This window comes from Callospermophilus lateralis, chromosome 6, assembly GCF_048772815.1.
Source record: "Callospermophilus lateralis isolate mCalLat2 chromosome 6, mCalLat2.hap1, whole genome shotgun sequence".
NCBI classification, from domain to species: Eukaryota; Metazoa; Chordata; class Mammalia; order Rodentia; family Sciuridae; genus Callospermophilus; species Callospermophilus lateralis.
This window is the reverse complement of record NC_135310.1, coordinates 76,636,355-76,664,152: the sequence shown is the minus strand read 5'-3', so window position 1 is coordinate 76,664,152 and position 27,798 is coordinate 76,636,355. Positions and strand designations below refer to the sequence as shown.

General features: G+C 33.5%; 1 protein-coding gene across 4 annotated transcripts in view; it reads right to left on the bottom strand.

Moving 5' to 3' along the window:
* Nucleotides 1-6,141: 6,141 nt before the first annotated feature.
* Nucleotides 6,142-27,798, bottom strand: part of Snx14 (sorting nexin 14) — a 96,560-nt gene continuing 74,903 nt past the window's right edge. For all 4 annotated transcript variants that reach the window (XM_076858447.2, XM_076858449.2, XM_076858448.2 and 1 more), the window contains 8 exons: nucleotides 21,112-21,152; nucleotides 20,859-20,978; nucleotides 17,199-17,322; nucleotides 16,754-16,918; nucleotides 16,488-16,583; nucleotides 8,140-8,231; nucleotides 7,315-7,371; nucleotides 6,142-6,357 (listed from right to left, as the gene is read on the bottom strand). In XM_076858447.2, the coding sequence (XP_076714562.1) occupies nucleotides 6,319-6,357; nucleotides 7,315-7,371; nucleotides 8,140-8,231; nucleotides 16,488-16,583; nucleotides 16,754-16,918; nucleotides 17,199-17,322; nucleotides 20,859-20,978; nucleotides 21,112-21,152 (734 nt within the window). In that variant the 3' untranslated portion in view covers nucleotides 6,142-6,318. The remainder of the gene's footprint in view (nucleotides 6,358-7,314; nucleotides 7,372-8,139; nucleotides 8,232-16,487; nucleotides 16,584-16,753; nucleotides 16,919-17,198; nucleotides 17,323-20,858; nucleotides 20,979-21,111; nucleotides 21,153-27,798) is intronic.

Genomic DNA, 27,798 nt, shown 5'->3' with positions numbered 1-27,798 from the left:
AGCAAGGCCCTAAGCAACTCAGTGACACCCTGTCTCTAAATAAAACACAAAAAAGAGCTGGGGATGTGACTCAGTGGTTAAGTGCTCCCAAGTTCAATCACCAAAAAAAAAAAGGTGAAATGCCCCCTGTGAATAATACTCTAAGAATTTTCATGTACAAAAATATGTATAAAATGATATAAAAACAAAAACCATTAACTTCTGCTTGAAAACACTATTGAGTTCTTAACTTTCTCCCCAACTATGTAAATATTCATATGTGTGACATCCAGATTTTCATGAATGCCAAAAATGCCTTTTTTTCTGGCTAAAAGAAAAAGAACTATAATTTGTATTTGAGTAATAAAATTATCCTTTATTAAATTATTATTTTGTAATAAAAATAAAAATTTTAATTGAGCTTGTTTTTAATTGGATTTCTAAAACCTAAGCCATACAGATTAAGTAAATAAACTTAATAATTTGAAGAATAAACATTTTATTTTACTGATAAAATTGTAATCTTGGGGTTGAAATTGTGGCTCAATGATAAAGCGCTTGTCTAGCACATGCAAGGTGCTGGGTTCAATCCTCAGCACCACATAAAAAATAAATAAATAAAATGAAGGTATTGTGTTCAACTACAACTAAAAAAATTTTAAAATATCACAATCTACATATTAACATAAATACAAATAATGTTCCTGAAAAACCTCACATAACTTATCACACTGTTAAACTTTGATTGCACGATTGCAACTTTTGTGTCATAACTAAGAAATATTTATACTCATTCCTGCTCTTCTACAACACAGATAATATTATTACTCTGCTCAACTTTTCTTCATCTAGCCTTATGTTATTCCTCATTGAAAATCTATCTCTGGATAAAACTGAAAACATGAGGTTAAAAAATCTGAGATCCCAGGCATTACTGTAGAATAAAGTCATAATGAAGGATCTAGGAATGTAACCTGTCACTGTTTCTCTGGAACTGCAGCATGGAGAATACAGGCCACTGCTTTCTTGAATAGCTTATCAACACTTAACTCTATGCCTCCCTGTCCCATTAAGGTAAGCCCATAACAATGCAGGTAAGTGAGGCTGGTGTTACAGAGCTCATGTGGAAGTCAATAATATTCACATTTTAAATATGTTAGAAAATAATTTCTTGGATACAAAAATGAATCACACAGACACTTCCATACTTAAATTTTATCACCTGTAATAGATTGTCACCCAGTTTGAAATAAATCAAGATATGAGTCAATATTAAAGCTGAAACAACTGCTAACGTCCATCAGGTACTAGCCATAAGCTTAATGCCAGGCGTACATACTTGTGGGAGAAAAATGCTTATTAGAAGTATTAATACACTGTAAAAATGACATGAATACACATTTGTGAAAGATCATTATTAAGACTATATGAATATTTTCAACTTCTAATACAGAAAATGAAGACAAAGAGTACCAATGAGCACTTAGTGTAATTTGACAAACCCCAGTGCTTTAGAAATGCCATTCCCTCCTAAGGTTCAGCTCCCCTGACCACCCTAACCTAATTTATATTTGTCAGGGTCCACACAGCCACATCTCTTTTACACTTGCCTTCCTTGCATTATTAAATAGAGTTAAAAAACAAACAAAAATGATCAATACCCACCTTTTATTTTTTAGACATTTTTAAGTTTTTAATTTTTTTCCCTCACTTTCATTTACTCTATTGTTTTGAAATGAGCTTGACGTATCATACATGTTTTCTTGTTCTATCTAAAAGTATACTTTTGGCCAGGTGCAATGGCACAAGCCGGTAATTCCAGCAAACTGGAGGTAGAGGCAGGAGGATTACAAGTTCAAAGCCAGCCTCAGCAAATTCGAGGCACTAAGCAACTGAGACATTGTCTCTAAATAAAATATAAAATAGTGCTGGGGATGTGGCTCAGTGGTAGAGTGTCCCTGAATTCAATCCCTGGTACCCCCAAAAAAGTAAAATAAAACATACTTTTATTTTAATTTATAAATTAAAAATGTATATATTAATAGTATAAAACATGATGTTTTGAAACATGTATACACTGTAAAACAAATAAGTCAAACCTCCAACCAGTCTTTAAGCCCCCTCATAATTTCTCAGTGGTTATACATAAGAGTCCCTTTTCCTTTCTCTCTCCCATCATCCATTTCTGCTACTCTCTTATTTTCCTAATATGCCTCTTTATTCCTCTGGTTTTGGTATCTGGAAGGACAAGCATGAGCGAGTGGTATCCCAAGGTGAGTGAGTGGTATCCCAGGGTGAACTGACTGATCACCTTACCTGTAGAATGGTTCAGGACCATGGCTAGAGATGAGTGCCATGGTCTCTTCATTTCTTTTATTTTGGTAATAGCTATACGAAAGGTGAGAGACCTCCATTACGGACCACACCCCTGCCTCCTAATATCTTCTTGTACATTTTCCCTTAGCTAACATCCCCAAAACAGTCTTATTGTGTCTATCACTTTCTTTTGCCAGGTACTGCTAAGCCATAAACAGAAGATACAAGGATGAATAAGACACATCCCTGCACTTAAGAGTGTTCACAACTGAGTAGAAGAGAGAGATAACTAAATTAATATTCTCCCCAAGTACAAATCCATGTGACTATTTGTCTATATTAAAGCACTAAGAAACCACTATGAAACTTGTACATATTTTTAATTTTCAAATATTTTAAAAGAGAACTATTAGAAAACTTTCCAAAAATGCATAGCACCTCACAAGTATTTTTTGAAACCTTGGAAGAAAAAATGAATAGTCTCCACTCTCCCCCCTCACTCTGGGAAGAGTCCCACTCTTACTTTAGGAGATACCATGCCTCTCCTAGCCCACATAGTTCTGGCAGATTGACTAATTACAATCTGACCAAGCCCTAAGGATTATAGTGTTCAGTCCTCTTGGTCCAAGTTATTGGCCCAAGGATAGGCAGGTGACCTGTCAAGACAGTAAGAATCCTTCAACAAGCTTTTATATGTTTATAAATGCAGAGAGACACAAACTCTTTTTTCCCCCCTGTGTATCATTGTGTGATTCTACCACTGTGTGTAACTGTCCTTATCACATGAAGGCATATGAAATGACAGCCAACAAAACAAAGCTGAAACAAGTACTAGGCATATGTCCTCAGGGAAACCTGATACTATAAGTGCTAAGTAAGTCATACTGAAGCCAACTCCATTACTGCTTTTCTGTAGTTTGTACTTTTTTTTCTCCCCTTTCTTTTTTTTTTAAAGCAAGATATGTCACTTGCAATCAAGAAACTAACCTATCCCAAACTAGAAGAAAATGTCATAAAGTTTCTCTGGGCACAGGTATATGTAGAGAATGAGGAAGAAGGGGAAGTAAACTAGATGATTTTAAGTAACATAAATAAAATCCTTTAGCTAAAATTGTTTTTAATTTTGTACTATTAAAATGGCTCTGATGACCTGCAGAAAGCTATCTAAAACGCATTTCCTTAAAAATGAAATTTTATTGTCACTAATTTTTTCAGTACCACTTTAAAAGAAATTAAATCCATATAAAACAATTTGGTTATCTCTTCTCCACTGGTGAAGAGTTCCTAAAACTTGTTTCCAGTCCTGGTTGATGTACACTTCTAACCTGCTCAGGGATTCTCTGCAATTAAAGGGACCCAGAGAATAATTAGTTTTGGAAACCAAAGTTTCTTAATAGTGCAACAGAAGAAACATGAAGACTAGAGGAATGTAAGTTTGAATTTTATCTTCATTGTTCTCTCTGGCCCCAATATTCTCACCTGCAAAATAGGAGTAACACTTTCACAGTTAACATGACAATGTGATACTATATATTAAAAGCCTGGCAGATAACAGGGAATGCATTTTAGCTCCTTTCCCCTTTTATAATGTGAATGATTTATTAATTTTGTATAAACAGACTTTTATGCATCTTATTTTCCTTAAATAGAGCCCACCCATTGCTATGAACTGAACTATGTCTTCCCCAAATTCATACAGTGAAATCTTAAATCCAAAAGTGACTGTATTTGGAGATAAGAACCTTTCAGGAAGTAATTTGAGTTAAAAAAAAAAAGGGGGGGGGTATAAAGGGTGATGCTCTAAATGTGAAGTTAGCCTGATTAATTTTTCTCCTGTGCCTGAGAAACTAGTAAGAACTTAAGCTTGATATTAAAGCACTAAGAAAGCACTAAAAAACTTGTACATATTTTTAAATTTTCAAATATTTACAAAGATAATAGAACTATTAGAAAACTTTCCAAAAATTCATAGCACCTCAGAAGCATTTTTTGAAACCTTAGAAGAAAAAAACAAATAGTATAATTAAATGTTTCCATTTCCCAATTATATTAAGAGTTCCCATGTTATGCAATTTTGTGTCTAATAAATGATTGAAGTTCATGCAAAATATTCAACCTTGACAACTTTGTTTCAAGAAAAGAAAGTATTAACATGGCAAGAAATTCCAAATAGAATTCTAAACACTGCATCTTTTAAAATAATCTCTTAAGGAAGGAGGAGCCTAATACAATATGCTGGAGATTTGGGCCTACTTTTTCTTCTATTAGACGCAGGGTGTCTGGTTTATTTCCAAGGTCTCTGATCCACTTTGAGTTGAGTCTTGTGTATGGTGAGAGATAGGGGTTTAATTTCATTTTTTTTTTTTTTTTTTTGCTTATGGATTTCCAGTTTTCCCAGCAAGATTTGTTGAAGAGGCTATCTTTTCTCCAATGTATGTTTTTGGCACCTTTGTCTAATATAAGATAACTGTAATTATGTGGGTTAGTCTCTGTGTCCTCTATTCTGTCCCCATTGGTCTACCAGTCTATTTTGGTGCCAATACCATGCTGTTTTTGTTACTATTGCTCTGTAGTATAGTTTAAGGTCTGCTACAGTGATGTCACCTGCTTCACTCTTCTTTCTAAGCATTGCCTTAGACTGCTTTTTCTTGGTCTATACCCATACAGCATACTAGAGGGACATAGCCACATCAATGTTTACTACAGCACAATTCACAATAGCTAAACTGTGGAACCAACCTAGATGCCCTTCAGTAAATGAATGGATTAAAAAAATGTGATATATATACACAATGGAATATTACTCAGCAATAAAAGAGAATAAAATCATGGCATTTGCAGGTAAATAGATGGAGTTGGAGAATATAATGCTAAGTGAAGTTAGCCAATCCAAAAAATCCAAATGCTGAATGTTTTCTCTGATATAAGGAGGCTGATTCATAGTGGGGTTGGGAGGGGAAGCAAGGGATGTTAGATGAACTCTAGATAGGGCAGAGGGGTGGAAGGGGAAGGGAGGGGACATGGGGTTAGAAAAGATGGTGGAATGAGATGGATATCATTATCCTAAGTACATGTATGAAGACACAAATGGTGTGAATATACACTGTATACAATCAGAAATATGAAAAATTGTGCTCTATATGTGTAATATGAACTGTAATGCATTCTGCTGTCATATATAACAAATTAGAATAAAAATAAATAAATAAAATTGAATAACCTTTTAGACTAACTTTGCTCAAGAAATACAGTTAATTCTATATTTTTCTTTTGAAGTGATAATAAACAACATAAACCTAAAACCTACTTGCCTAAATCATACAACAACTTTTAGAAGATAGTTAACATACATTTCAGGGCAAAATCACAAACAGCTGCAAGTATATAAGGCCATCACTTGCCAGTCACCCAGCAAGAACATGAAGAACTTCTGTGTTATGAAAAACTCATACAGGAGTTTTATTTACAGACACATAGTTAACTATGTGGAATATGGGGCAGAGAGAAGAAAAAAAACCAAATCTACTAAAATGTATTAACACTATAAATTAGAAACTAGTCACATCTTAACTGTTTCTCCACACTAAACATAATTATTTTCAAAGTGATACAACACAAAAGATTATCAGTTTTTGCTGTTTGCCCTAAAGAGATTATGAATTGTCTCTTTTAAAAAATGATAAGTGAGGCTGCAGATGTAGCACAGTTGGTAGAGTGCTCCCCTAGCATGAGCAAGGCTTTGAGTTCAATTCCAGCAGGGGGAGGGGCAGGGAAGGCAGTAAGTGACTTGTTCTAAAAAATTTAGATAACAGACACAAAATGAAAAGCTATGAAAACCAATCACCTTTAATCATTATTAAGTCTGTGTTAGTCTTTATTAAAACAAAAAATAATAATCAAAATTTCAAACACTGAAGTACATGATATATACAAAAATATACAAAAGTAAAAGCAAAAAACACATTGCTATTATACTAGCATAGGAGAAATTTTAACTGGATATTCTACACCAAATACAAATGTTTACATCCAGGAGGTCATGGAGGTAACTTCCTTTTGTACCTACAGTAAAAATGAGTCCATTTAATAGAAGACAAAAGGATAGGGTTTATTTGTGAATTTCCTAACAATGCATTAAATTAAACAACTGTCTAACAGTATATTAAAATTCTAACCTAAAACACACATACACAGAAAACCAAAAGAAATCTGCTGAAATATGCAGCACAAAAAATCTATGTCTTAGGAGAAAGTGGCAACAAATATGACAAAATCTCAGAGGTGATGGCTTCCTGGTAGTGATTCTAATGCAATCAAACATAAAATGCTCATAACTGCTGTTCTTTTTTTAAAAATACATTTAATATTATTATAATTTGAAAGCTTATAATTAATAAATAGTCCAAATTTCATTTTGCCTACTCTACAAAAGTAACATTTCATTACAATATCCTCACCTTAAATAATAACCTTTTCATCCAAAGGGTGTAGTCAAAAAATAGAAAATAATGGCTTAAACCTTTGTTCTAAGATTGAAATACTCAAGACTAAATATAATAATAAATTACCACCCTCTAATTCCAATTCATTTTTGCTCTTGGTTTTGTAGACTCAACTGCTTCAAAAAAACATTTAAGTCTTTAACTTGCACAGCATAAAATGTGCAGATGACAATTTAAAGAGCTTGAATGAAGCATTAGAATGGATAAGACTTAAACTTAAATTAAGATAATGCTAAGACTTAAACTCACATCTTCCTTTAAGAAGACCATAAAAGGTCCCTTTTCTGCTTGTAATTAAGAAGGGATGTAGTCTGGCTATTCAGTCCCTGTCACCTCATATTCACTCCATTCTTGGGCATGTTGAATAAAGAAACTATAAAGAGCCATTTTTTTGAGGTTGTTCAATTTTTAAATGTCACACAGTCATGAGGGTTTCCATAACTTTTGTGTCCCAAACTAAAATAAATGTGAATACACCATTAAGAGAATAACAAATAACATTATAGCTTTCAATTACCTTATTGAGCTCTGGAAACAGTTCCTGTATCACAATGTCCAATAAAACATAAGTAAGCTAGAGCACAAAAAAATAGGATTGACAATGTAAAACAGGCACAAAAGCTTAGACTGTACTAATAATGTTCCAATCTTAAAATGCATGGTAGGTATACATTTGAATGTGAATGTTTTATTACTATGCCTGACCCATTTTTATGTTAAATATTTTTTTAAAAAATTTATGTCAATTTTAAATAAACAAACAGAAAATTAAACTGTAAGTGTATGAAAATCTCCATAAAATATATTAGATTACACACATAAAATGTTAAATGTGGTCACTCTATGTGACTCTAATTTTAAATTTTTTATTTCATGAATTTTCTATGTATTTCATATTTTCTACAATGAATATACATTTTAAATTTATGTCACCAAGGGGAAAAAAAGGTAATCATCAAAGAAGGATTAATACAAATAAAACACTTTTCTGCCAGTCACAATAGCACACGCCTATAATCCCAGTGGCTTGGGAGGCTAAGGCAGGAGGACTGGGAGTTCAAAGCCAGCCTCAGCAAAAGTGAAGCACTAAGCAACTCGGTGAGACCCTGTCTCTAAATAAAATACAAAAAATATGCTGGGGATGTGGCTCAGTGGCCAAGTGCCCCTGAGTTCAATCCCCAATATCCATAAAACAAACAAAAAACTACTTTTCTATCTGAATAGTTAAATTACATTGCCTTGATTTAGTATAATGTCACACAGTTAATCATATAGCAGACACCCTATTGGGTCAGTCAGCAAACCTATCCAACACTTTTCAACTGGCTTTAATGACTTTTACCTGTTTGTTGAGTACTGGCTGCTGTAAACCATCAAACAGAAGCCTGATGCTCTCATACTTGGTTTCTTCACCAATACACTTGACTATCAGATCTAAACAAGAAAGTCACATATAAAACAATTTTATAAGCAACTCATCATTAACTTCATCCTAAAGCAGAATCCCTACCCTTTTCCCCCAGATATTGTGAAAAGAGAACAAATCCTATTTCCCAAACCAGTGTTTCTGCAAGAGACTCGTGAAAAAAGTTTTATGATCAAATTGAGAAATGCAGTATCCTGCATCTCACTTTGGAGACTGCCAAGGCACAAAGCATACTACAAGCTCTGAAGAATATCACAGGAGGAGCCGGAAAATGTATGTCGTATTATCCCACTAGGGTAAAGCAAGAAATTTAAACTCTAAAATGGTGTTTGTATTTCTGTATGTGTACAGAAGAATGTCTGTGAGGATTAAACCTAAGTGAAGTAAAAGCCCACTTTTACACAGTGGAGAGGATGCCTTCTATGTTCTATATATTTTCAGTGTTCTTAATATCAGATCAAAAAGATTTTTTTTTTCAGTACTGTGGATTAAACTAGGAGCATTTTACCACTAAAACATACCCTCAGCCATTTTTAATATTTAATTTTGAAACAGGGTCAAGTTTAGGCTGGCCTTGAACTTTTGATCCTCCTTTCTCAGAGTCCCAAGTGCCTTGGATTACAGGTATGCAACACCATACCCAGACTAATTTAATTTTTAAGGTAGACTTTTATCATCAAATATGACCAACTTATTTCTGTACATTGTCATATATTACTATTGACAATCTTACAGACCAATCATTTTGGGGAATGCTACAAATGTTTACGTACTAATTTTATGGCACAATAAGTTCAGATTTGTGTCTGGCTGGATTGCTGTCATATACTACTCATATCATTGCTGTTATCAAAAAGAGTCACTGCTTCTTAAAATATCCACTGAATGTTTTCCCCAAAGAGAAAAAGAAAATTACTGTTAGGTAAACAAGGTGGTCAAACATTTGCCCTTCTACCACATAGCAACTAAACTCTTGGTGGGAAACTCTCACTTTACACTCAGTTTTAAGAGGTAAATCAAACCTTAAGAGGCAAAGGTTCAAATTCAATTTACAATGAATGTAATACATTCTTGACATTTTGAAGATAAATGGCCCAATATGAATCTCTGTTAATCCTCAAATTCACCAATACTACACAGAATTTCCCAATTAATATGCATGAAGCTAAAAGATAAATATAAGAGGCCCCATTAGACCTTTCAGTGTCACTAAGTAAGACATGAGTAAAAGACGATGACAAAAAGGCATGCTTACTCATGAACTAAGTCACTCTTTCCCAAACAGAACTCATAAAGTAGATATGATTTAAATCTGTGCCTCAGCAAACAACAAATTAGTATATTCACTGTCATTCCACTTTCCTAAATACCAAAACTGAGACTACCAGAAGCATAAAGACTAAAGGTCACTGTATAACATAAAAAAGGTAAGAAATTATCTCATTTACAAGACTTATTCTAAACCAGTTTACGTTCACTTTTACATTTAGACCCCATAATGATCTTCACAAGGAGCAGCAGAACTATTCCAAGACTAATTTTTCAATGTTGAAAATTCTCTAAGGTTCCATTCCAAGGCTTCACTTTCTCCTTCCCCATCCCTTTTCTAATAGACTTTACTTTTTAGAAGTTTTGGTTTCACAGCAAAACTGAGTTGAAGGTACAGAGACATCCTCCGTACCTCCTGCTCCCACACATGCATTGTCTCCCTCTTCATCAACATCCAAAGAGTGATACATTTGTCACCATCAATGAACCTATACAGACAAATCATTATCACCCACAGTTCATAATTCACATCAGGATTTACTTTTGGTGTTGTACATGCTGTGAGTTTAGACAAATGTATAATGACATAAACCCCACTATAGTATTATACAGAGTAGTTCCATTGCCTTAATAATTACCTACATTGTACATATTTACCCTTCCCCTCCACCATTATCTTCTTACTATCTCCTTAGTTTTGCCTTTTGCAGATTGCTGTATAGTTAGAATCATATAGCATATAGCTTTTCAGATTGGCTTCTTTCACTTAGTGATAGGCATTTAGGTTCCTCCATTTTTTCATGGCTTAATAACTCATTTCTTTGTAGCACTGAATAATATTCCATTATCTGAATGTACCACAGTTTATTTATCCATTCACTTACTGAAGGACATCTTTGTTGCTTCTAAATTTCGCAAATTGTTTATAAAATTGTTATAAATATTTATGTGCAGGTTTCTGTGTAGACAGAATTTTCAACTCACTGAGGTACACAATTTTTGAATCGAAACAAAACTACCAAACTGTCCAACAATGTCTTATACCATTTTGCATTCCCACCAGAAATAAATGAGAATTCCTGTTGCTCCATATTCTCAATAGCATTTATTGTTTTCAATGTTCTGGATTTGGGGCATTCTAATAGGTGTGTACTGGTATTTCATTGTTGTTTTAATCTGCATTTGGCTGATGACATATAATATGTAGCATCTTTTCATATACCTATGAATCATTTGTGTATCTTCTTTGTTGAGATACCTGTTAAATTATCTGGCCAAATTTTTAATCAGGTTGTGTTCTTATTATTGAGTTTTAGGATTTATATATATATATATATATATATATATATATATATATATATATATATATATTGAGTAACAGTTCATATTGGACAAATATTTTCTCCCACTCTGTGGCACGTCTATTCAAAAACTCTTGATAGTGTTTTTCACAGAGCAAAATTTTTTATTTCAATGTAGCTTATTGTTTCTTTCATTCATGGTTCATGCCTTTGGTGTTGCCACTAAAAAGTTATCTGCAAACCCAAGGTCATCTACCTTTTTTCTCCTCTCATCTTCAATGAGTGTAAATAGTTTTGATTTTTTATAATTAAGTCTATAATAGATTACTTTCTTTCCATATTTTTACTGGTATATTATAGTTGTACATAATGGTAGAATTTATTGTTACATATTCATACATTCATACAATATAACAATATAATTTGGTCAATATCATTCTCTAGTATCTCCCTTTTCCCTCTCCTTCCCCCTCCCCTTGGTCCCTTTCTTCTACTGATAACCACCCCCCCAACCTTGCTCTACAGCTCCCACATTTGAGAGAAAACATATGACCCTTGACCTTCTGCATTTGGATTATTTCACTTGACATAATGTTCTCAGGTTCTATCCATTTTCCTGCAAATGATGTATCATTTTCTCTATAATTGAATAAAACTCCATTGAGTATATATACCACATTTTCTTATCTATTCATCCATTGACGGTCACCTGGATTGGTTCCAGTTTGGCTACTGTGAATTGTGCTGCTATAAACATGGGTATACATGTATCACTATAGCACAATGAATTTGATTCTTTAGGATAAATACCAAGGAGTGGAATAGCTGGGTCAGATGGTGGTTTCATTCCTAGTCTTTTGAAGAATCTCCATACTGAATTCTATAGTGATTGCACTAATTTACAATCCCACCAACAATATAAGTGTCCCTTTTTCTCCACATCCTTTCCAGTATTTATTATTGTTTGTATTCTTGATAGCTGCCATTCTGATAGGAATGAGAAAAAATATCAGTGTAATTTTGATTTGCATTTCCCTGTTTAGAGATGTTGAACTTTTTTTCATATGTTTTTGGACACCTGTATTTCTTGTTTTGAGAAGTGTTTGTTTAGTTCATTTGCCCATTTATTAGTTGGGTTTTTCTGTGTGTGTGTATGTGTGTGTGTGTTTGTGTGTGCGCGCGTGCGCGTTTGGGGCATTTTCTTGAGTTCTTTATATATACTAGATATTAATCCTGTGTCATAAAAGTAGCCACCCAAAGATTTTCTCACATTCTTTAAATTCTCTCTTCACATTCTTAATTGTTTCCTTTACTGTACAGAAGCTTTTTAATTTGATGCCACTCACATATTAACTCTTGACATTATTTTCTGAGTTTTAGGGGTTCTATATATGCCTATATGTTGGAGTGTTGACCATGAGTTAATTTTTGTGAGGGACATTTGGTCTGTGTTTTTCTTTTTAGTTGTTTTATTTTGCATGTGGATGCCCAGTTGTTCTAGCATTATTTGTTGTAAAAACCATCTTTTCTCCATTGTATTCTTCTCCTTTGTCAAATATCAGTTCACATTATTTTTATGTGGGTTTATTTCTAGGCTCTCTATTTGGTTTCATTGATCTATTTGTCTATTCTTTCAAGAATACAACACTACCTTTATTACTACAGCTTTATAGAATGTCTTAAAGTAAAGTAATATCGACCCTCTGTTCTTCTCTGTCAAAGTAATTGGCCATTCTGGGTCTTTTGATCTTCATATAAACTTTAAAAATAATACATCTTGCTGGGTTTTTACTAGAATTAATCTAAAGGTCAAGTGGAGAAGAACTAATGTGTTCACAATATTGAGTCTTCCTACCCTAACATGAAAAATCTCTCCATTGTATTTAAATTCTTGGTTTCATCAGAGTTTTATAGTTTTCCTGATATAGATCTTGTATGTATATATTAGATATATACCTAAATATCAACCCTGCTGTGATTAATCATTAGCTCCATTAAGTCTTTTTGTCAACTCTTTCAGATTTTCTTCACAAATGATGTCATCTGGGAACACTGGCAGTTTATTTCTTCTTTCACAAACTTCCTTTTCTTATTATATTAGCAAAGATTTCCAGAATGATGTTGGAAAGCAGGGGTAAGAGGGGACATCTTTGCTTTATTCCTGGTCTTAGCAAGAAATCTTTGATGTTTTGTACTATTATATATGATGTTAATGTAGGTTTTTTTTTTTTTTTTTGGTAGCTATTCTTTATCAAGTTAAGGAAGTTCACCCTATTCCTAGTTTACTGAGAGTTTTTAATCATGTATGGGGCTGGATTTTGTCAAATACTTTGTCTGCATCTACTGATAGCAGCAAGTAGTTCTTCTTTAGCCCATTAATTATATAATTTATATTAATGACTTTTTTTTTTTGTACTAGGGATTGAACCCAGAAGCACTTTACCACTAAGCTACATCCCCAAGTCCTTTTAATTTTTAATTTTGAGACAGGGTCTCAATTAGTTGCTTGGGACCTTGCTAATTTGCTGAGGCTGACCTCAAACTTGCAATCCTTCTGCACCAGCATCCTGAGTCATTGGGATTACACACATGCACCACCATATCCAGTACATTAACAATTTTCAAATGTTGAAAGTCTTAAATATTTGGGATAAATCTCACTTCATCATGGTGTAGTTATTTTAATACACTCTTGAATTTGATTTGCTAATATTTTATTGAATTTTTGCATCTATATTCATTAGTGATATTGGTCTGTAATATGTTTACTTCATAGAATGAGCTGAAAAAATTTTCCTGTTTCTTTCACTAAACATTATAGAAAATTTATACAATTTCTTCTTTAATTCTCTCATAGAATGCATGAGTGAACCCATGTGGATCTGTACTTTCAGTTTTAAATTTCATTGATTACTGAAAATTTCTGTAATAGATATAGACTTATTTAGATTACCTGTTTTTTCTTATGCTCTTTGGCATATGGTGTCTTTCAATGTATTGTTCCATTCCACTGGATTATCAAATTTGTGGGTACAGAGCTGTTCAGAGTATTCCTTTATTATCCTTTCATGTCCATGGGATCTGTAGTGATGTCCTTTCTTTCATTTCTAATTAATATCTTTTCTTTTTTTCTTAGTCTGCCTAGAGGCTTATCAATTTTATTGATTTTTTTCAAAGAACCAGTTTTTGGTTTCATTAATTTTCTCTACTGATTTCCTGCTTTCAATGTTCTTGATTTGTGCTCTAATTTTTATTATTTCTTTTCTTCTGCTTATCTTAGATTTAATGTGCTCTTCTGGCATCCTAAGGTAGAAACTTGGATGATTAAAGTTAGATCTTTCTTCTTTTCTAATATATACATGCAGCACTTTTGCATCATCTGACAAAATTTTGATACTCTGTGTTTTTTTCATTTGGTATAAAGTATTTATTATGTTTTCTAGAAATTTCTTCTTTACCTCATGTGTGGCTTAATCTCTAGGTACTTTGGGACTTTCCAGCTATCTTTCTGTTACTAATTTATATTTAATTCCATTGTGGCCTATGGACAGACATCATAAAATTTCCATTCTTTTCTCTTTGTTAAGGTATGTTTTATGCCTCAGAATGTAATCTATCTTAATGATTATTCAAAGTACACTTGAGAAGAATATGTATTCTACAATTCATTTTTTCTTTTTTCTTTTTTTGGTACTGGGGATTGAACCCAGGAGTGCTTAACCACTAAGCTACATGCCAACCCTTTTTATTTTTTTGATACAGGATTTCACTAAGTTGCTTGGGGGCTCACAAGTTGCTGAGGCTGGCTTTCAACTTGTGATCTTCCTGTCTCAGCCTCCCAAATCGCTGGGATTACAGGCATGTGCCCCATGCCTGGCTACTATTCTTAAATGAAGCAGTCAAAAGATACTATCCAGTTGATGGATATCCCCATCCCCATCAACTAGTTGAACTCAACATCACCATCCTGATTTTCTGCTGGCTGCGTATGCATACTTTTGATGGAGGAGTATTTAAGTCACTAACTGTAGTAATGGATTCATCTGTATCTTCCTATAATTCTGTCAGTTTTTGCTTTACAGTTTGATGCTCTGTTGTTAGGTACATACATGTTATGTATGAAAACTAACCCCTTTATCATTATGTAATATCTTTCTTATCAATGATAAATTTGCTCTATCTGAAATTAATTTAGTTACTCCTGAGCCTTTTTTTAGAATAATTTCCTTTTTTATTTTTTATTGGTGCATTATAATTATATATAATTTTTTATTAGTAGTGTAATCATCATATAGGTTGATTTTTTTTCTTAACATTTTATTTTGGGGGGGGGTGTGTGTTTTCTTTTCTTTTTTTTTTAATTGGTTGTTCAAAATATTACAAAGCTCTTGACATTTCTTAACATTTTAAATATTTCACACTACTCCCTCCTTGTTTGTGTGGTTTCTGAGGAAAACTCAAATTTGCTTCTCTATAGGTAAGGTGTCTTTATCTCTGTGGCTTCACTCAGGACTTTGTGTGTGTGTGTGTGTGTGTTCCCTCAGGTCCTGGTGGGGCTGCCAAGGGTGTGTCTGGGACCCACTCTGAAACTGGATATAGCATGGTATGTGAGTTTGTTAGGACAGGCTTTTTCCACACCTTTTGTCCGATTCCCAGAAGGTCTTCCACCCCTAAACTATCATTTGGCCCTATGTGAGAGTCAGGACTTTTTTCATCCTGTGATTTTTTATAGTTTAGAAATGATGAACCAATGTGTTGATTTTGTTTGTTTGTTTTTGGTATTTATCCTACGTAGTATTTTCCTGAACTTCTTTATTCTAAGGTTTGGTATTACACATTAATTTTGGGAAATTCACAGTCATTACTGCTTGAAATATTTCTTTACTTCTTCCATGCCTCCCTTCCTCCCTTTTCTCCTTCATTTATTTAGTGGTCCAAATCTATCAACTTTACAAGAGAGGTGACCATCTTCCTGCTTAGTGATACCTCTGTAACTTCAATGTGCCTACCTTGTGTTTTACCTAAATATCTTCCTACTAGACTGAGCTATTCAAGTACTTCTTTTTTTTTTTTTTTTTTTTTTTTGTACCAGGGATTGAACCCAAGGGCACTTAACCACTGAGCCATATCCCCAACCCTTATTATGTTTTATTTTGAGACGGTCTCACTAAATTGCTTGAGGTCTTGCTAAGTTGCTGAGGCTAGATTTGAACAAGATCCTCCTACCTCAACCTCCCAAGTTGCTGGGATTATAGGTGTACACCACACCACCCAGCTTCAAGTACATTTTTTATATCTTTTGTACTCTGCATTGTGCCTGGAACATGGAAGGTGCTCAGTAAATTTGGAATGAATGAATGAATTCTGATCCTTTAATCATGTACACTATTACAGCTTTTCTCATTGTATTAGTGTACAGCTGGACTCCAATAGTCACACGATGTACCACTTTGATCGGTTCAATAAGTTATTGATGAAAAAATCTGCCTATATTGTAGGAGTAGGAATAGCCTTGTCTTAAAGTTCTTAGTAGTATCACAAGAAAAACAGATTGCATTTAGTGAGTTAATTTTAATTGATCCTTCTATTTCTAAAAGAAAAACTCACAGTAAAAGTTAGCTTCAATAATTACCATACATGGTGACCTCAAAGGAGTACTAATCTGTGTGAAATTAAGTTACTTAAATATTACACCTGGAATGTAATTCATCATTTCTTCAAAAGTCTGTTTTGCTCCTTTTTGCTTATCTTGGAGAGAGCGAGGTTCAGTGTTTTCACAGAATATAGCATCTAAAAAGAGTAGAAACAAATATTTCTGAAATTTTTACCAATTTATACACAAAGCATTTCCTCATAGAAATGCCAACAAATCAAAGAAAAACAAGACTTCTTACTCTTTCAGATCCAAATAAAATCATCAAGTAAACAAACATAAAATAAAGACATGATAAAATACAAACCTCTGAAAAGTGTTATGAGTGAAACTAAACGGTGTTCTTGAAATAGTTGTTCTAGTTTACACTGAAGATAGTAATCAGTATACACTTCCAGAGTGTTTTTAAAGAGGATTCGAGTTCCCATTAAGAGATGATGAAGCCAGTCAGGAACTTGGAAAACAACCCGTCCTGAGAAAAATCAATTCAAATATCTTGTTGTTCAAGAGAAATGAATATTCTGAACTTTGTTAAATATGGAAAATACAAATAACAGTGATCACTATTTTATTTGTAAACACTGGTAGCTTTAATATGGCCAAGATTAATTAAACTGAATTTGTATAAAAGTATTTCCAATAAAAATATAAGTTAAAACGGGGGTCATTATTCAAAAGCATTAATTTACATCACAAGAAAAAACAAGACAGATGAATGAAAATGGTTTTAACATAAACCACTTAGATCTTACCTACATACATCAGGTAATCATACACTCCTTCTACAGTCATCACCTCCATAAAATAATTCTGATTTTGCTTTCTTTCTGTATTCTCGGCACGGTTTGCATTATTCTTAAACAGATCATTGAAAAGCTAAAGAAAAAGTTGAAATAATAAAGAGAGATTCAGTTTATTACATTTATTGATGATAATCACTAAGGCTAAAGTAACATAGAACAAAGGTATTTAAACCTTTTCCAATCAAAATAATATCAGATAGATTTATGCCCAATATAAAAACAAAAAACAAATTCCTCCCAAAATATTACATAAAACTCTACATGCACTTGAGACACAAAAGATAATTCACTAGCTATAAAAACGAAAAAACTCCTTTGTCTTTATATATCAAAAGGAATCAAGTAACTAATAAAGATGTGTATGGGGAGAGAGGAGAAACATGTTGGGGAGTGATACTGGCTAAATTGTATTGTTATATGAGTATTATGTGCATGTATGAGTATGGAACAACAAATCTCATTATAATGTACAACTATAATGCACCAATAAAAAGTATGGGGAAAAAGATGAGTAAATATATTACTGATAGTTAATTTTAATAATAGTATGATTTAAAGATTATAAATCATTTTTTATTAATGGGTAGAAATGAAAATTTAGCTTTAAGCAAAGTTTATTTAGACAATAATATCCATTGCCAAGAAATTTCTAATCAGTGAAAAAAAAAGCAACATATGGAGAAATACTAATAGTAAAAATGATGAAATAAAACCAAGTCTCAGCCCTACTTACTCCCAAAATATGCAAAAAGTCCATTATCAATAATAATAATCCAATATACCTGAGGTAACTAATTTTAACAAAAGCATTTAATCATTCATACATTTATTCAATAAACACTTATTATGTACTTTCCACATACTAGATAGCTTGCAAAGAACTGGGAATTCAAAGATAGATCTAAAATTTAACATTTAATAGAAACAAATTAAGAAATAAATGAAGCATAAAACAGGGAATATAAGAGAAATATAGTATAGAAGCCTATAGAGGAAAGTATATTTAGTTTTATCTGAAGATGGAATTTTCAAAAAGCTTCCAAGAAAAGTTTTATGAGAATAGAGATTTATTGGCTTTTGTGTCAGATATTCTTAACCCAGAGGCTTAAGCTTAAGACATATTTCCCCAACTCAAGAAATATGAAAAGGCTCACCCTGCTGATTCAGTCCCCTTACTCTTCTACTTTTAAAATTTTTAATTAGAAAACAGTAATATATGTAAACATATGTACAGCCAGTCATACACACACACACACACACACACACAATACACACTCACACACATTTATATATATATATACACATTACAAAGTAATAGAATAGTAAGTCTGGAAAAGAGGAAAAAAACCACTTCAGTTAATGCCACAACTTTTACATAGTTCTTTCTAGCCTATATGTATACAGTTGTAATCAATGGGGTTCAAAACCTGTATTTCCTATTTTTTTTTCATTTAGTACCATATCAAATGTCTTTTTTTAAAAAATCTTTTAGTTGTAGTTGGACATAATATTTTTTTCACTTATATATTTTTATATGGTGCTGAGGATCGAACCCAGGGTCTTGCGCGTGAGAGGCAAGCGCTCTACCGCTGAGCCACAGCCACAGCCCCTCAAGTGCCTTTATGGTGCTTTATTTTGTGCACATTATTAATTTATCTGCTACAAAATATTCCCTGAATTCCTCAAAATAATTAATCATTTCTGCAATGTTAGACTTTCATGTATTTTCCAATTTCTATAAATAATACTTTAATAAACATCTTCATACGCTAAAGGCTCTTGTATTAAAATAATTTTCTTTTGATATATCAGTAGCATTTGAGCCATGAGGTCAAAGACTATAAATACCAGAAGATGATTTGTTACACAGTACCAAATTCCTTTACCTAAAGTTTGGGTCCATTTACAAGCCACCAGGCAAAGTAAATTTCAAGTTTGACAAAACTTTCAAAAAAATGTTATACAGATATATCCTGAGTGCACTAAAATTCACACTCCAGTATAAATCCTATTTCCTTGCATCTCCCCTGAGTAGTCCTCTGTAATCCTAACCATTAGATCTCTGTAATCCTAACCATTAATCTTTAATATTCCACCACTTTGCATATATAGTGAAGGTCACCTAAAAAAAAAAAATGATTTCGTAAGACTCAATTTTATCTTTTTGAGCAATTTAAGGTTTCAACATCAGTGTATATTCATAATAATTGTGAGACAGAAGACAAATACTACTAAGATGAACTGCACTTGTGTCTGTCTCTTGGAGACAGAGCTACTACTAAGGAAATCAGACTTACTCTGAGAGCCACTTACAATGCTTAAAGAAAGGGGAGGAAAATATTAAGGCTTATAACTAAATTTCTCCTCTTGAACATCTTCATTAGAAAATAGTAATAATACAGTAGGTCTGAAAACTTACTTTATAATGATGTTTAGTACAGTTTTTATGTTCCATAAAGACAGGTACAAAGGAACAACTAAAGAAAGCAAAATGTACATTGACACAGACAAAGCAAAATCCACAAATGAACTTAACATGGGCCAAAAGTCTTTAGCCACTATATTTTCCAGGTCATTAGAGAGGTTTACCTTCTCTGGTCTTCCCCACCCTGTGGTCCTGTGCTATGTATGCACTTATTACTCAAGAACCTTTAAAACTAAGCAGAGTTTTAAAATACAAGAGATTAGATCCAATTCCTGTTTTGCTTGAAATTATCTGCAGATAAGAGTAAACCATTATTTAAAAAGATAGTAGAATCCAAGTGAGATGGTATACCTCTATAATTCCAGCTACTCAGGAGGCTGAGGCAGGAGGATCTCAAGTTTGAGGCCCACCTTAGTGACAGCCTATCTCAAAATAAAAAATAAAATGGACCAGGCATGGTGGCACATGTCTGTATTCCCAGAGGCTTGGGAGGCTGAGAAAGGAGGACTGTAAATTCAAAGCCAGCCTCAACAACAGTGAGGTGCTAAGCAACTCAATGAGACCCTGTCTCTAAATAAAATACAAAATAGAGCTGGGGATGTGGCTCATCAGTTGAGTGCCCCTGGGTTAATCCCTGGCACCAAAAGAAATAAAAAAATATAATGGCTGGGATATAGATCAGTGGTAGAGCGCTCCTATGTTCAATTCCAAAAAAAAAGAAAAAAGAAAGATAGTAGAATTGGGGGAAATTTTTTTCATTATTAAAAAAAAAGCATAAAAGCATAATAACAACAATTTTTTTTAAGTTTGGATAGTTTTAAACAGTGTATCAGACATCACTGAACACACATAGTTGGAGACTGATCAGAAAATATAGATAAACCAGAAAGTCATGGAAACAAGGGAGACAGAAAATATGAGAGAAAGAGATTAAAAGACATGGAAAATAGAATGAGAATTAAATCAGTGTTCCAAAAGGAAATAGAGAGGGACTCTTATGGAAAAGGCAATATCTATGGAGATAATAGCTGAAAATTTTCAAAATTGATAAAAGAACTAAGGCTAGTAAAGTAACAACCCCATGATCATCCTTCTGTGTAGCCATACTCCTGTATAGTCCCCTCCCGCATCAATTATGGACTTGGCGACACGACTAAACAGTTCTTTAACACAACATACAATACCTTCTTGTTGTTTTCTGAAGTAGGGCTGAGAATGGTCAGTTCGGGTCTACTTGGTTTAGGTTTTGGAGATTCACACGAATTAATGAAATTCAAGATGAAAGGTTCCAAATGCTGACCTTTCTGTGTTGACAGATCATTGTCAGAAAATTGAAAAGATTATGACTTTTAGTATCAAATAAACCATTAAAATTCATTAATGTTTACATGTGTTTATGTCTATCATATTATAAATACATAGAAATCAGTTATTCACCTCTTTCATCAGTTTTCCAGGAACAGACTTTATAATTTTCCCTGTAATTAAAAGTAAAGTATTAAATTTTATGAAGGCATAATACACTTTACAACAGCTTAAATGAATATTTCATTAAGTAATTTCAAATAGCAAATAGTCAAGAAAAAAGGAAAACTGTAAAGAGTATTTATGATTGACCATTTCAGATTCAACAAAAATTTATAATAAATATGGTATTCTGAACTATGTACAGATACACTTGGAATTTACTTTAAAATAATCTAAGTGAAGTGGAAGTTGACAGAAGAGATAGAATAAGCCCAGTGTTGATAACTGCTGAAGTAGAGTGAAGAGTTCATTATACAATTAACTTTTGTGTATATTTGAAAATTTCCATAAAAAAGGTTTTTTCAAAAGATTTTAAACAATGAATATATAATGATCTATAAAGACATATAAAAGCTAGTCAAAAGCCAAAAAAGTTTTAAGATTCGCTACATTTAAATTATTTGAATAGCTCATAATCTAAATTTTCAGATTAAGAAAGTCAGATTAAGAATTTCAACTCAAATTCTGTTTGCCAAATTACTTCTTCAGCTCAATTTAGAAAAAAGTAGGCATGGCAATAGCAGGCAGTAGTTATAATTTAAAAAAATGTAGAAACCTACCCCTTAAAAACCCTCATAGAATGTTTCCAAATTCCTTAAATTATGGGTTTTATTCTACATGTTTCCTTCTTGTACATATTATTATTAAGTCGAATAATTTACTCAATATGATATCAAGTAAAATTTATATCTTTTATACTTGCCTGTCTCCTAGCCTTTCCTGTCTTATAAAACTTCTTCAACTGGATTCAATAAACTTGGTACATCCAAAACACCATTTAATTATCCCCTATGTCAATAAATAACAGTATTCATCCAGTTGTTCAAATAGAAACTTGAATAATCTTTGTTCATTTTTTTCACTTTCAGTGAAACCTAATCAGTAATCAATTCTTACTCAATTCTATTTTCTAAACATCATATTAATAACTATTATAACATAAAATGTCCACACAATTTCCCCTGATAAGATCACACATACCAGATAGTTTGGATCAACTAAATGTGTTAATTTTAAAGGGATTCGATGGAAGCCAAGCACTGACTTGTAGTATTTAATTCATAATTTAGTTCCATATACATAATTAAAATTACATTATATAAAATATATTAAGAAATATTGCTTTTATCTCATTTTAACAGTTTTATTCAAACTTACAGCTTACAATAGTTCAGTCCACTTTGAACTTTACATAAAAGCAATCATGCTGTATTTATTCTTTTGTGCCCTGCTTCTTTTATTCAATGTTATGTTTTTAATTTATCCACTTTGCTACAAGTAGCTTCAAGCTATAGGTATTCAATGTTATAAACCTACCACAGTTCATCTATTTATTTTACTGCTGATGAACGTTTATGCTGTTTCTAGTTTGGATTACTACAAACAATACTGTTATGAACATTTTTAAGCATGGATACAAGAGTCTCTGGAGTAAATATCTCACACAGAAATTACTGGAGCATTCAGGGATTTTTTGTGTGTGTGTTTGTTTTTTTCTTTTGTGTGTGTGGTGCTGGGGATTGAACCCAGGGCCTTGTGCACGTGAGGCAAGCACTCTACCACCTGAACTATATCCCAGCCACACCACTCAGTTTTTATAACAAACTATTTTTCCAAGCTTTCCAATTTATATTTCTACTAAGAGGTCCTGTTACTTCATATCTGCACCAACGCTTGGCACTTGGTATTATTAGATATTTTTTTAAATTTGATCAACATGTTGCTATCTCAATATGGTTTTAATTTACACTTTCTTGGTTATTAATGAAATAACATACCTTTCCATATATATGTATTGGCTATATAAATTTCACCTTTGGTGAAGCCCCCTTTCTTCCTTCCATTTTTCTACTGCAATGTCTTCTTAATGTATTGTGTAAACTCTTTACATATTCTAGACCCAAGTTCTTTGTTGGTTTTACGTGGTAAAAATAAATTTTTCCATTCTGTAACTGTCTTTTCATCTCCTTGTCATCTTTGTGAACAAATATTCTTGTTTTTAATGAAATGAATATTATTTGATATTTTCTTTTCTTGGTTAGTGCCTTAAGAAATTTGTTTTGTGGCTGGGCATGGTGGTGCACACCTATAATCCCCACAACTGGCAGGACTGAGGCAGGAGAACTTCAAGTTTGAGGCCAGCCTCATGAACTCAGGGAGGTCCTCAGCAACTGAGTAAAACCCTGTCTCAAAATAAAAAGGCTGGGATATGACACAGAGGTTAAATATCCCGGGGTTCAATCCTGGTACCAAAATAAATAGACAAATAAATAAATCTGGTTTGTGAATGTGAACAGTTTATATCCTGGTTTTTGCTTTATTTTGTTTTGTAAACTATGTGCTCATTCTGTCATCTCAGTGCAAAACTGATACTCAGATTACTAATGATAACCTCCTTTCCTTAAAAGTATTTTTATTAAAAAATACAAAAAAAAACATTTTTGCATTTTGAGTAAATAAGAGACAGCATTAAAATAATCTTTTGTTACTTTAAGGTCATACAGCTATTTATTCTCCTTTATATCCGTCTAAAATCTTTACAGGTGTCCATATAGAACTTTACTTCACCTAAATTTTCACTTTTGTTTGATTTGGGTGGTTTTGTTTTCCCCTGTTCAAATGTACAGTCAGTGTCCCAGAACCATTTCTTTAAAAAATCAATTCTTTCCCATTCTGAAGAATCACGATCACAAATCAGGAGTTCACAGATGTATAGATTTGTCATGGGGCTCTCTGTTCTGTTCCATGGGTCTACTGATTAATACAATATTATAAGTCAAGACAAATAATAGTTCTCCAAACTGATTTAATCTAAAGTATGTTAGCATGTGTCCTATTCTTGTTCACAGAAATTATAGTGAGCTTCTCAAGGTGTATACACACACATGCACGCACGCATGCACGCACACACACACACACACAAAATCATGTCTGATTTTGACTGAGAATGAATGGTCTTATACATATCTATTAGATTTATTCCCAGATGCTCTCTAAATTGCTGCCAAATATATATAATTCCGAAACCTAAATCTGACTGCATAACTACTGTTTAAAGTCTACCAATGTCTCTTCTTTCCTGCTTATAGGATCAAGTTCAAATTCCTTACTATTACAAATTTAGCCTCACTCTCTTATATGTACCACACTTTCTAGAACCTCCACACATTTCCATTTGACTCCCTCTTCCATGCCTCTTGTGTATACCAGTGCCTCCAACAATCTCCTCCTAGTGATTTCTACTAATCTTTCAAGATTCAGACAAAAAATATTACCCCAGAAAGGCTTTCCTGATTCCTTAGGCAGAGCCAGCTGTTCCAGTCGTTCAGGTGGCTCACCAAAGATGAGTTAAATGTAAACACAGATATAATGGGAAAGTATTTAAGGTGGAAGAAAATGGTAAAAACAGGCACTGGAGTACAAGAATATAAGGGTTTCAATTTCATTAAAATGTGAAAAGAAATATTATGAAACAAAACTAGTAAGATATATTAGTTATCAAATCATATAGCGATTTTTCAGAAGCTTAAAGATTAAGGAATTATGATTACTTATGGTAACCAAAGAGAGAACAACCAAATGTTTTTAGATATAATCATTGCTATAGTTAGGAAGATTAATTTGGTTGTCATATATAAAGATCTTTGCAGAAAGAGGACAAAAATCCAGAAGACTAGTCAGGAAACATACAGTCCAAATAAGAGACGATAAAAACCTGATTTAAGTAAATGGAATAAAGAATAAGGAGAAAGACATGAACTTAGTAAAAACTCAAAGAGTTAAAACTGATAGAAATGGGGAAGTAACTAGGTGTACAGTAATAGCATAAGGGAGACAATCCACGGTAACACTAAGTTTCAAGCATGTCTAAGATGACTGCAGTACCAATAATAGGCTTTGGTTCTGAAAAGGGAATAGGAGATTATGAGGTGATGTCTGAGTAGCTATTAGAAAAGTATAACTAAAAGTCAGACTCCATTTGGAATTTTTTTTTCAGTGCTGGGGATCAAACCTAGAGCATCATGCATACCAGGCAAATATTCTACCAATGACCTACATTCCCAGCTCAATTTTTTTATATATTTGTATTTTTTGAGTGTACATTTATAGCACATATAACATATTAATAGTCAGAAAAAGATAAACTATATGGATTTCTGTTGACCTTTTTGCTATTTAGACAAAAATAATAATTTACCAAATATGATAGCTGCAATTAAATGCTCAAATATTAAATATATAAAATTTTTTTTCTGAAACATTATCTTCAGAAAACACTAATATCAATCTCTAACAGTCATAATAATATCCCTTTAGCAGACTAGGCTTTGATTATAAATTTTAGATCTGCCACTAAAAAAAAACATATAATTTTTAAAAAATATATTTTTAGTTGTTGAACACATGCCTTTATTTTATTTATTTTTATGTGGTGCTGAGGATCAAACCCAGTGCCTCGCACATGCTAGGCAAGAGCTCTTCCGCTGAGCCACAGCCCCAGCACGCCCCCACCCCCAAAAACCATATTTTTAAAAATACAACAAATGTAAGCTTTCTGACACATCTTCAATTTCCTTTAAAATAGTGCAATTAGGAATAAAACAATCTACAGACTGTAAAATAATTTTGCTAATAAAAAAGTTACTTTGAAATGAGATGAACATTATTACCCTATGAATGGGTATGATTGCATGAATGGTGTGACTCTAGAGAAATGAAAAGTTGTGCTCCATTTGTGTAAAAAAATAAAATTAAATTTTAAAAAATTATTTTGAAACTAAAGGTCAATATTGTATTCATCCTTTAAATTGTCTTCCTAAGTTATTAATGAAAACTCAAAGCAAATTTGAAATCTGAAATGTTTCCACATAGACTATTCCTTATGTACCTTTCATGTCAGAGTTATCCAGTTAATAACTAATTAAACTTTAAATAAAATTAATGTATAGAGAGGCTGGGGATTAAATAAAATTAATGTATAGAGAGGCTGGGGATATAGCTCACTTGATAGTGCACTTGCCACGCACACATAAGGCCCTGGATTTGATCCCTAGCATCACACACACATACACACACACACACACACAGAGAGAAAAAAAACATGGATAGACACACAGGTCCTCTGAGTGCCTGAATAGGACCACCATTATTGGCACCTGCGTGCAGGACTCCTGGCTGCCTACCCCAGTAGGAATCCCAACCACTGCTCCCATGCAGGACACTCAGCCACTGCCCACACGCAGGAATTCCTGCCGTCATTCCCATGTGCACTCCCATCTACCATAGTGGGTAGTCCTCCAGTCACCTCCATCTTGGGACGCTGCAACCGCAGCAACACTCCTCAACTCATGGTAGCCTGCACCTCAGGACAATGCACTGGGTCCAGAGTTAGCTGCAAGCCACAATACTACACGCCACAGAGCTGGATCTGAACTCTGAACACGCTAATCAAGATCACAGCCTGACCTCACCCCACCAGACATCCCATCACTGAAAGCAGCCGCCTCCATCTTGAGACACATTTGTCACCATCTTTAGTTGGGGAAACTCCCAGCTTGGAACACCAGCCGGAGCTCAGAAGCAATATCAAGGTACCAAAAGTCCCCAACTCCCTGCTCTCCTGGCAGCCGCTAACCAGGCATAGTCCTGTGGCTATGCTGCCCAGTTCACAAAACCCAGTCCAGAACTGCCCAAGATAAAACGGCTCTCCCTGACAGGTCCACAGCCCCCAGAGCGCAGCCCACAAGACCTCCTGAGAAAAAGAGCAGCCCACAAGACCTCCTGAGAAAAAGATTCCTGATTGGGAAGTAGAAAGGGAGGGGATGAGTGAGATACAGTTTAGTGACTAAACTGGAGACCAGGAATTGCAAGGTCTACAGAGGATATAAGGAGGTAAGACCAGGCACCCACATCACTGGAGCATGCCCCAAAGGAGATCCTTGGACTAACCCTTCCACCCTAATAACCTTTATCATTCTGAGTGTAGAGATACCAGAAAACAAGAGACAACCCCACCTACTAGATAAGAAAGGAAGCTGGAAAGATACTGATCCCCAACAAAAACAATCCTTGTATCTTTCTTCGAGATTTTTAATTTATTTATTTTCTCTCTCTCTTTTCTCCTGCCCTCACATCCCCAACATTTGTGAAATGAAGCACTTTTCATGAATTAGGCTACTAAGAACTGGGATGTCTGAATAGTATATTACAGTGTTGTTGTATATCCTATTTTTACATTTTTTACTTTTTTTAATATTTATGTTTGGTTTTGTACTAATATTTATGTTTGGTTTTTGAACTCTACTGTCTTTCCCAGTTACCTGTCTACTCAAAATCACTTTCTCTCTCTTCTCCTGCCTACTAACCAACTACTTTAGATTCCTCTTTCATACTTTCTAAGATCTAGTAATTCTATATCCTCACCTCCTATCCCCTCAGCGTCTCTACACCTCACACCCAGTTCTTTGTCCACCATCAGAAACTGTAGACCCTTTTGCAAACCTACTGTTTATACTGGAAATATTAACTGAACTTGCCAATTCTGTATATCGTGACAAAACTGTAAACATCTTCATAGCAGCTATTTGGTTTAAGGCT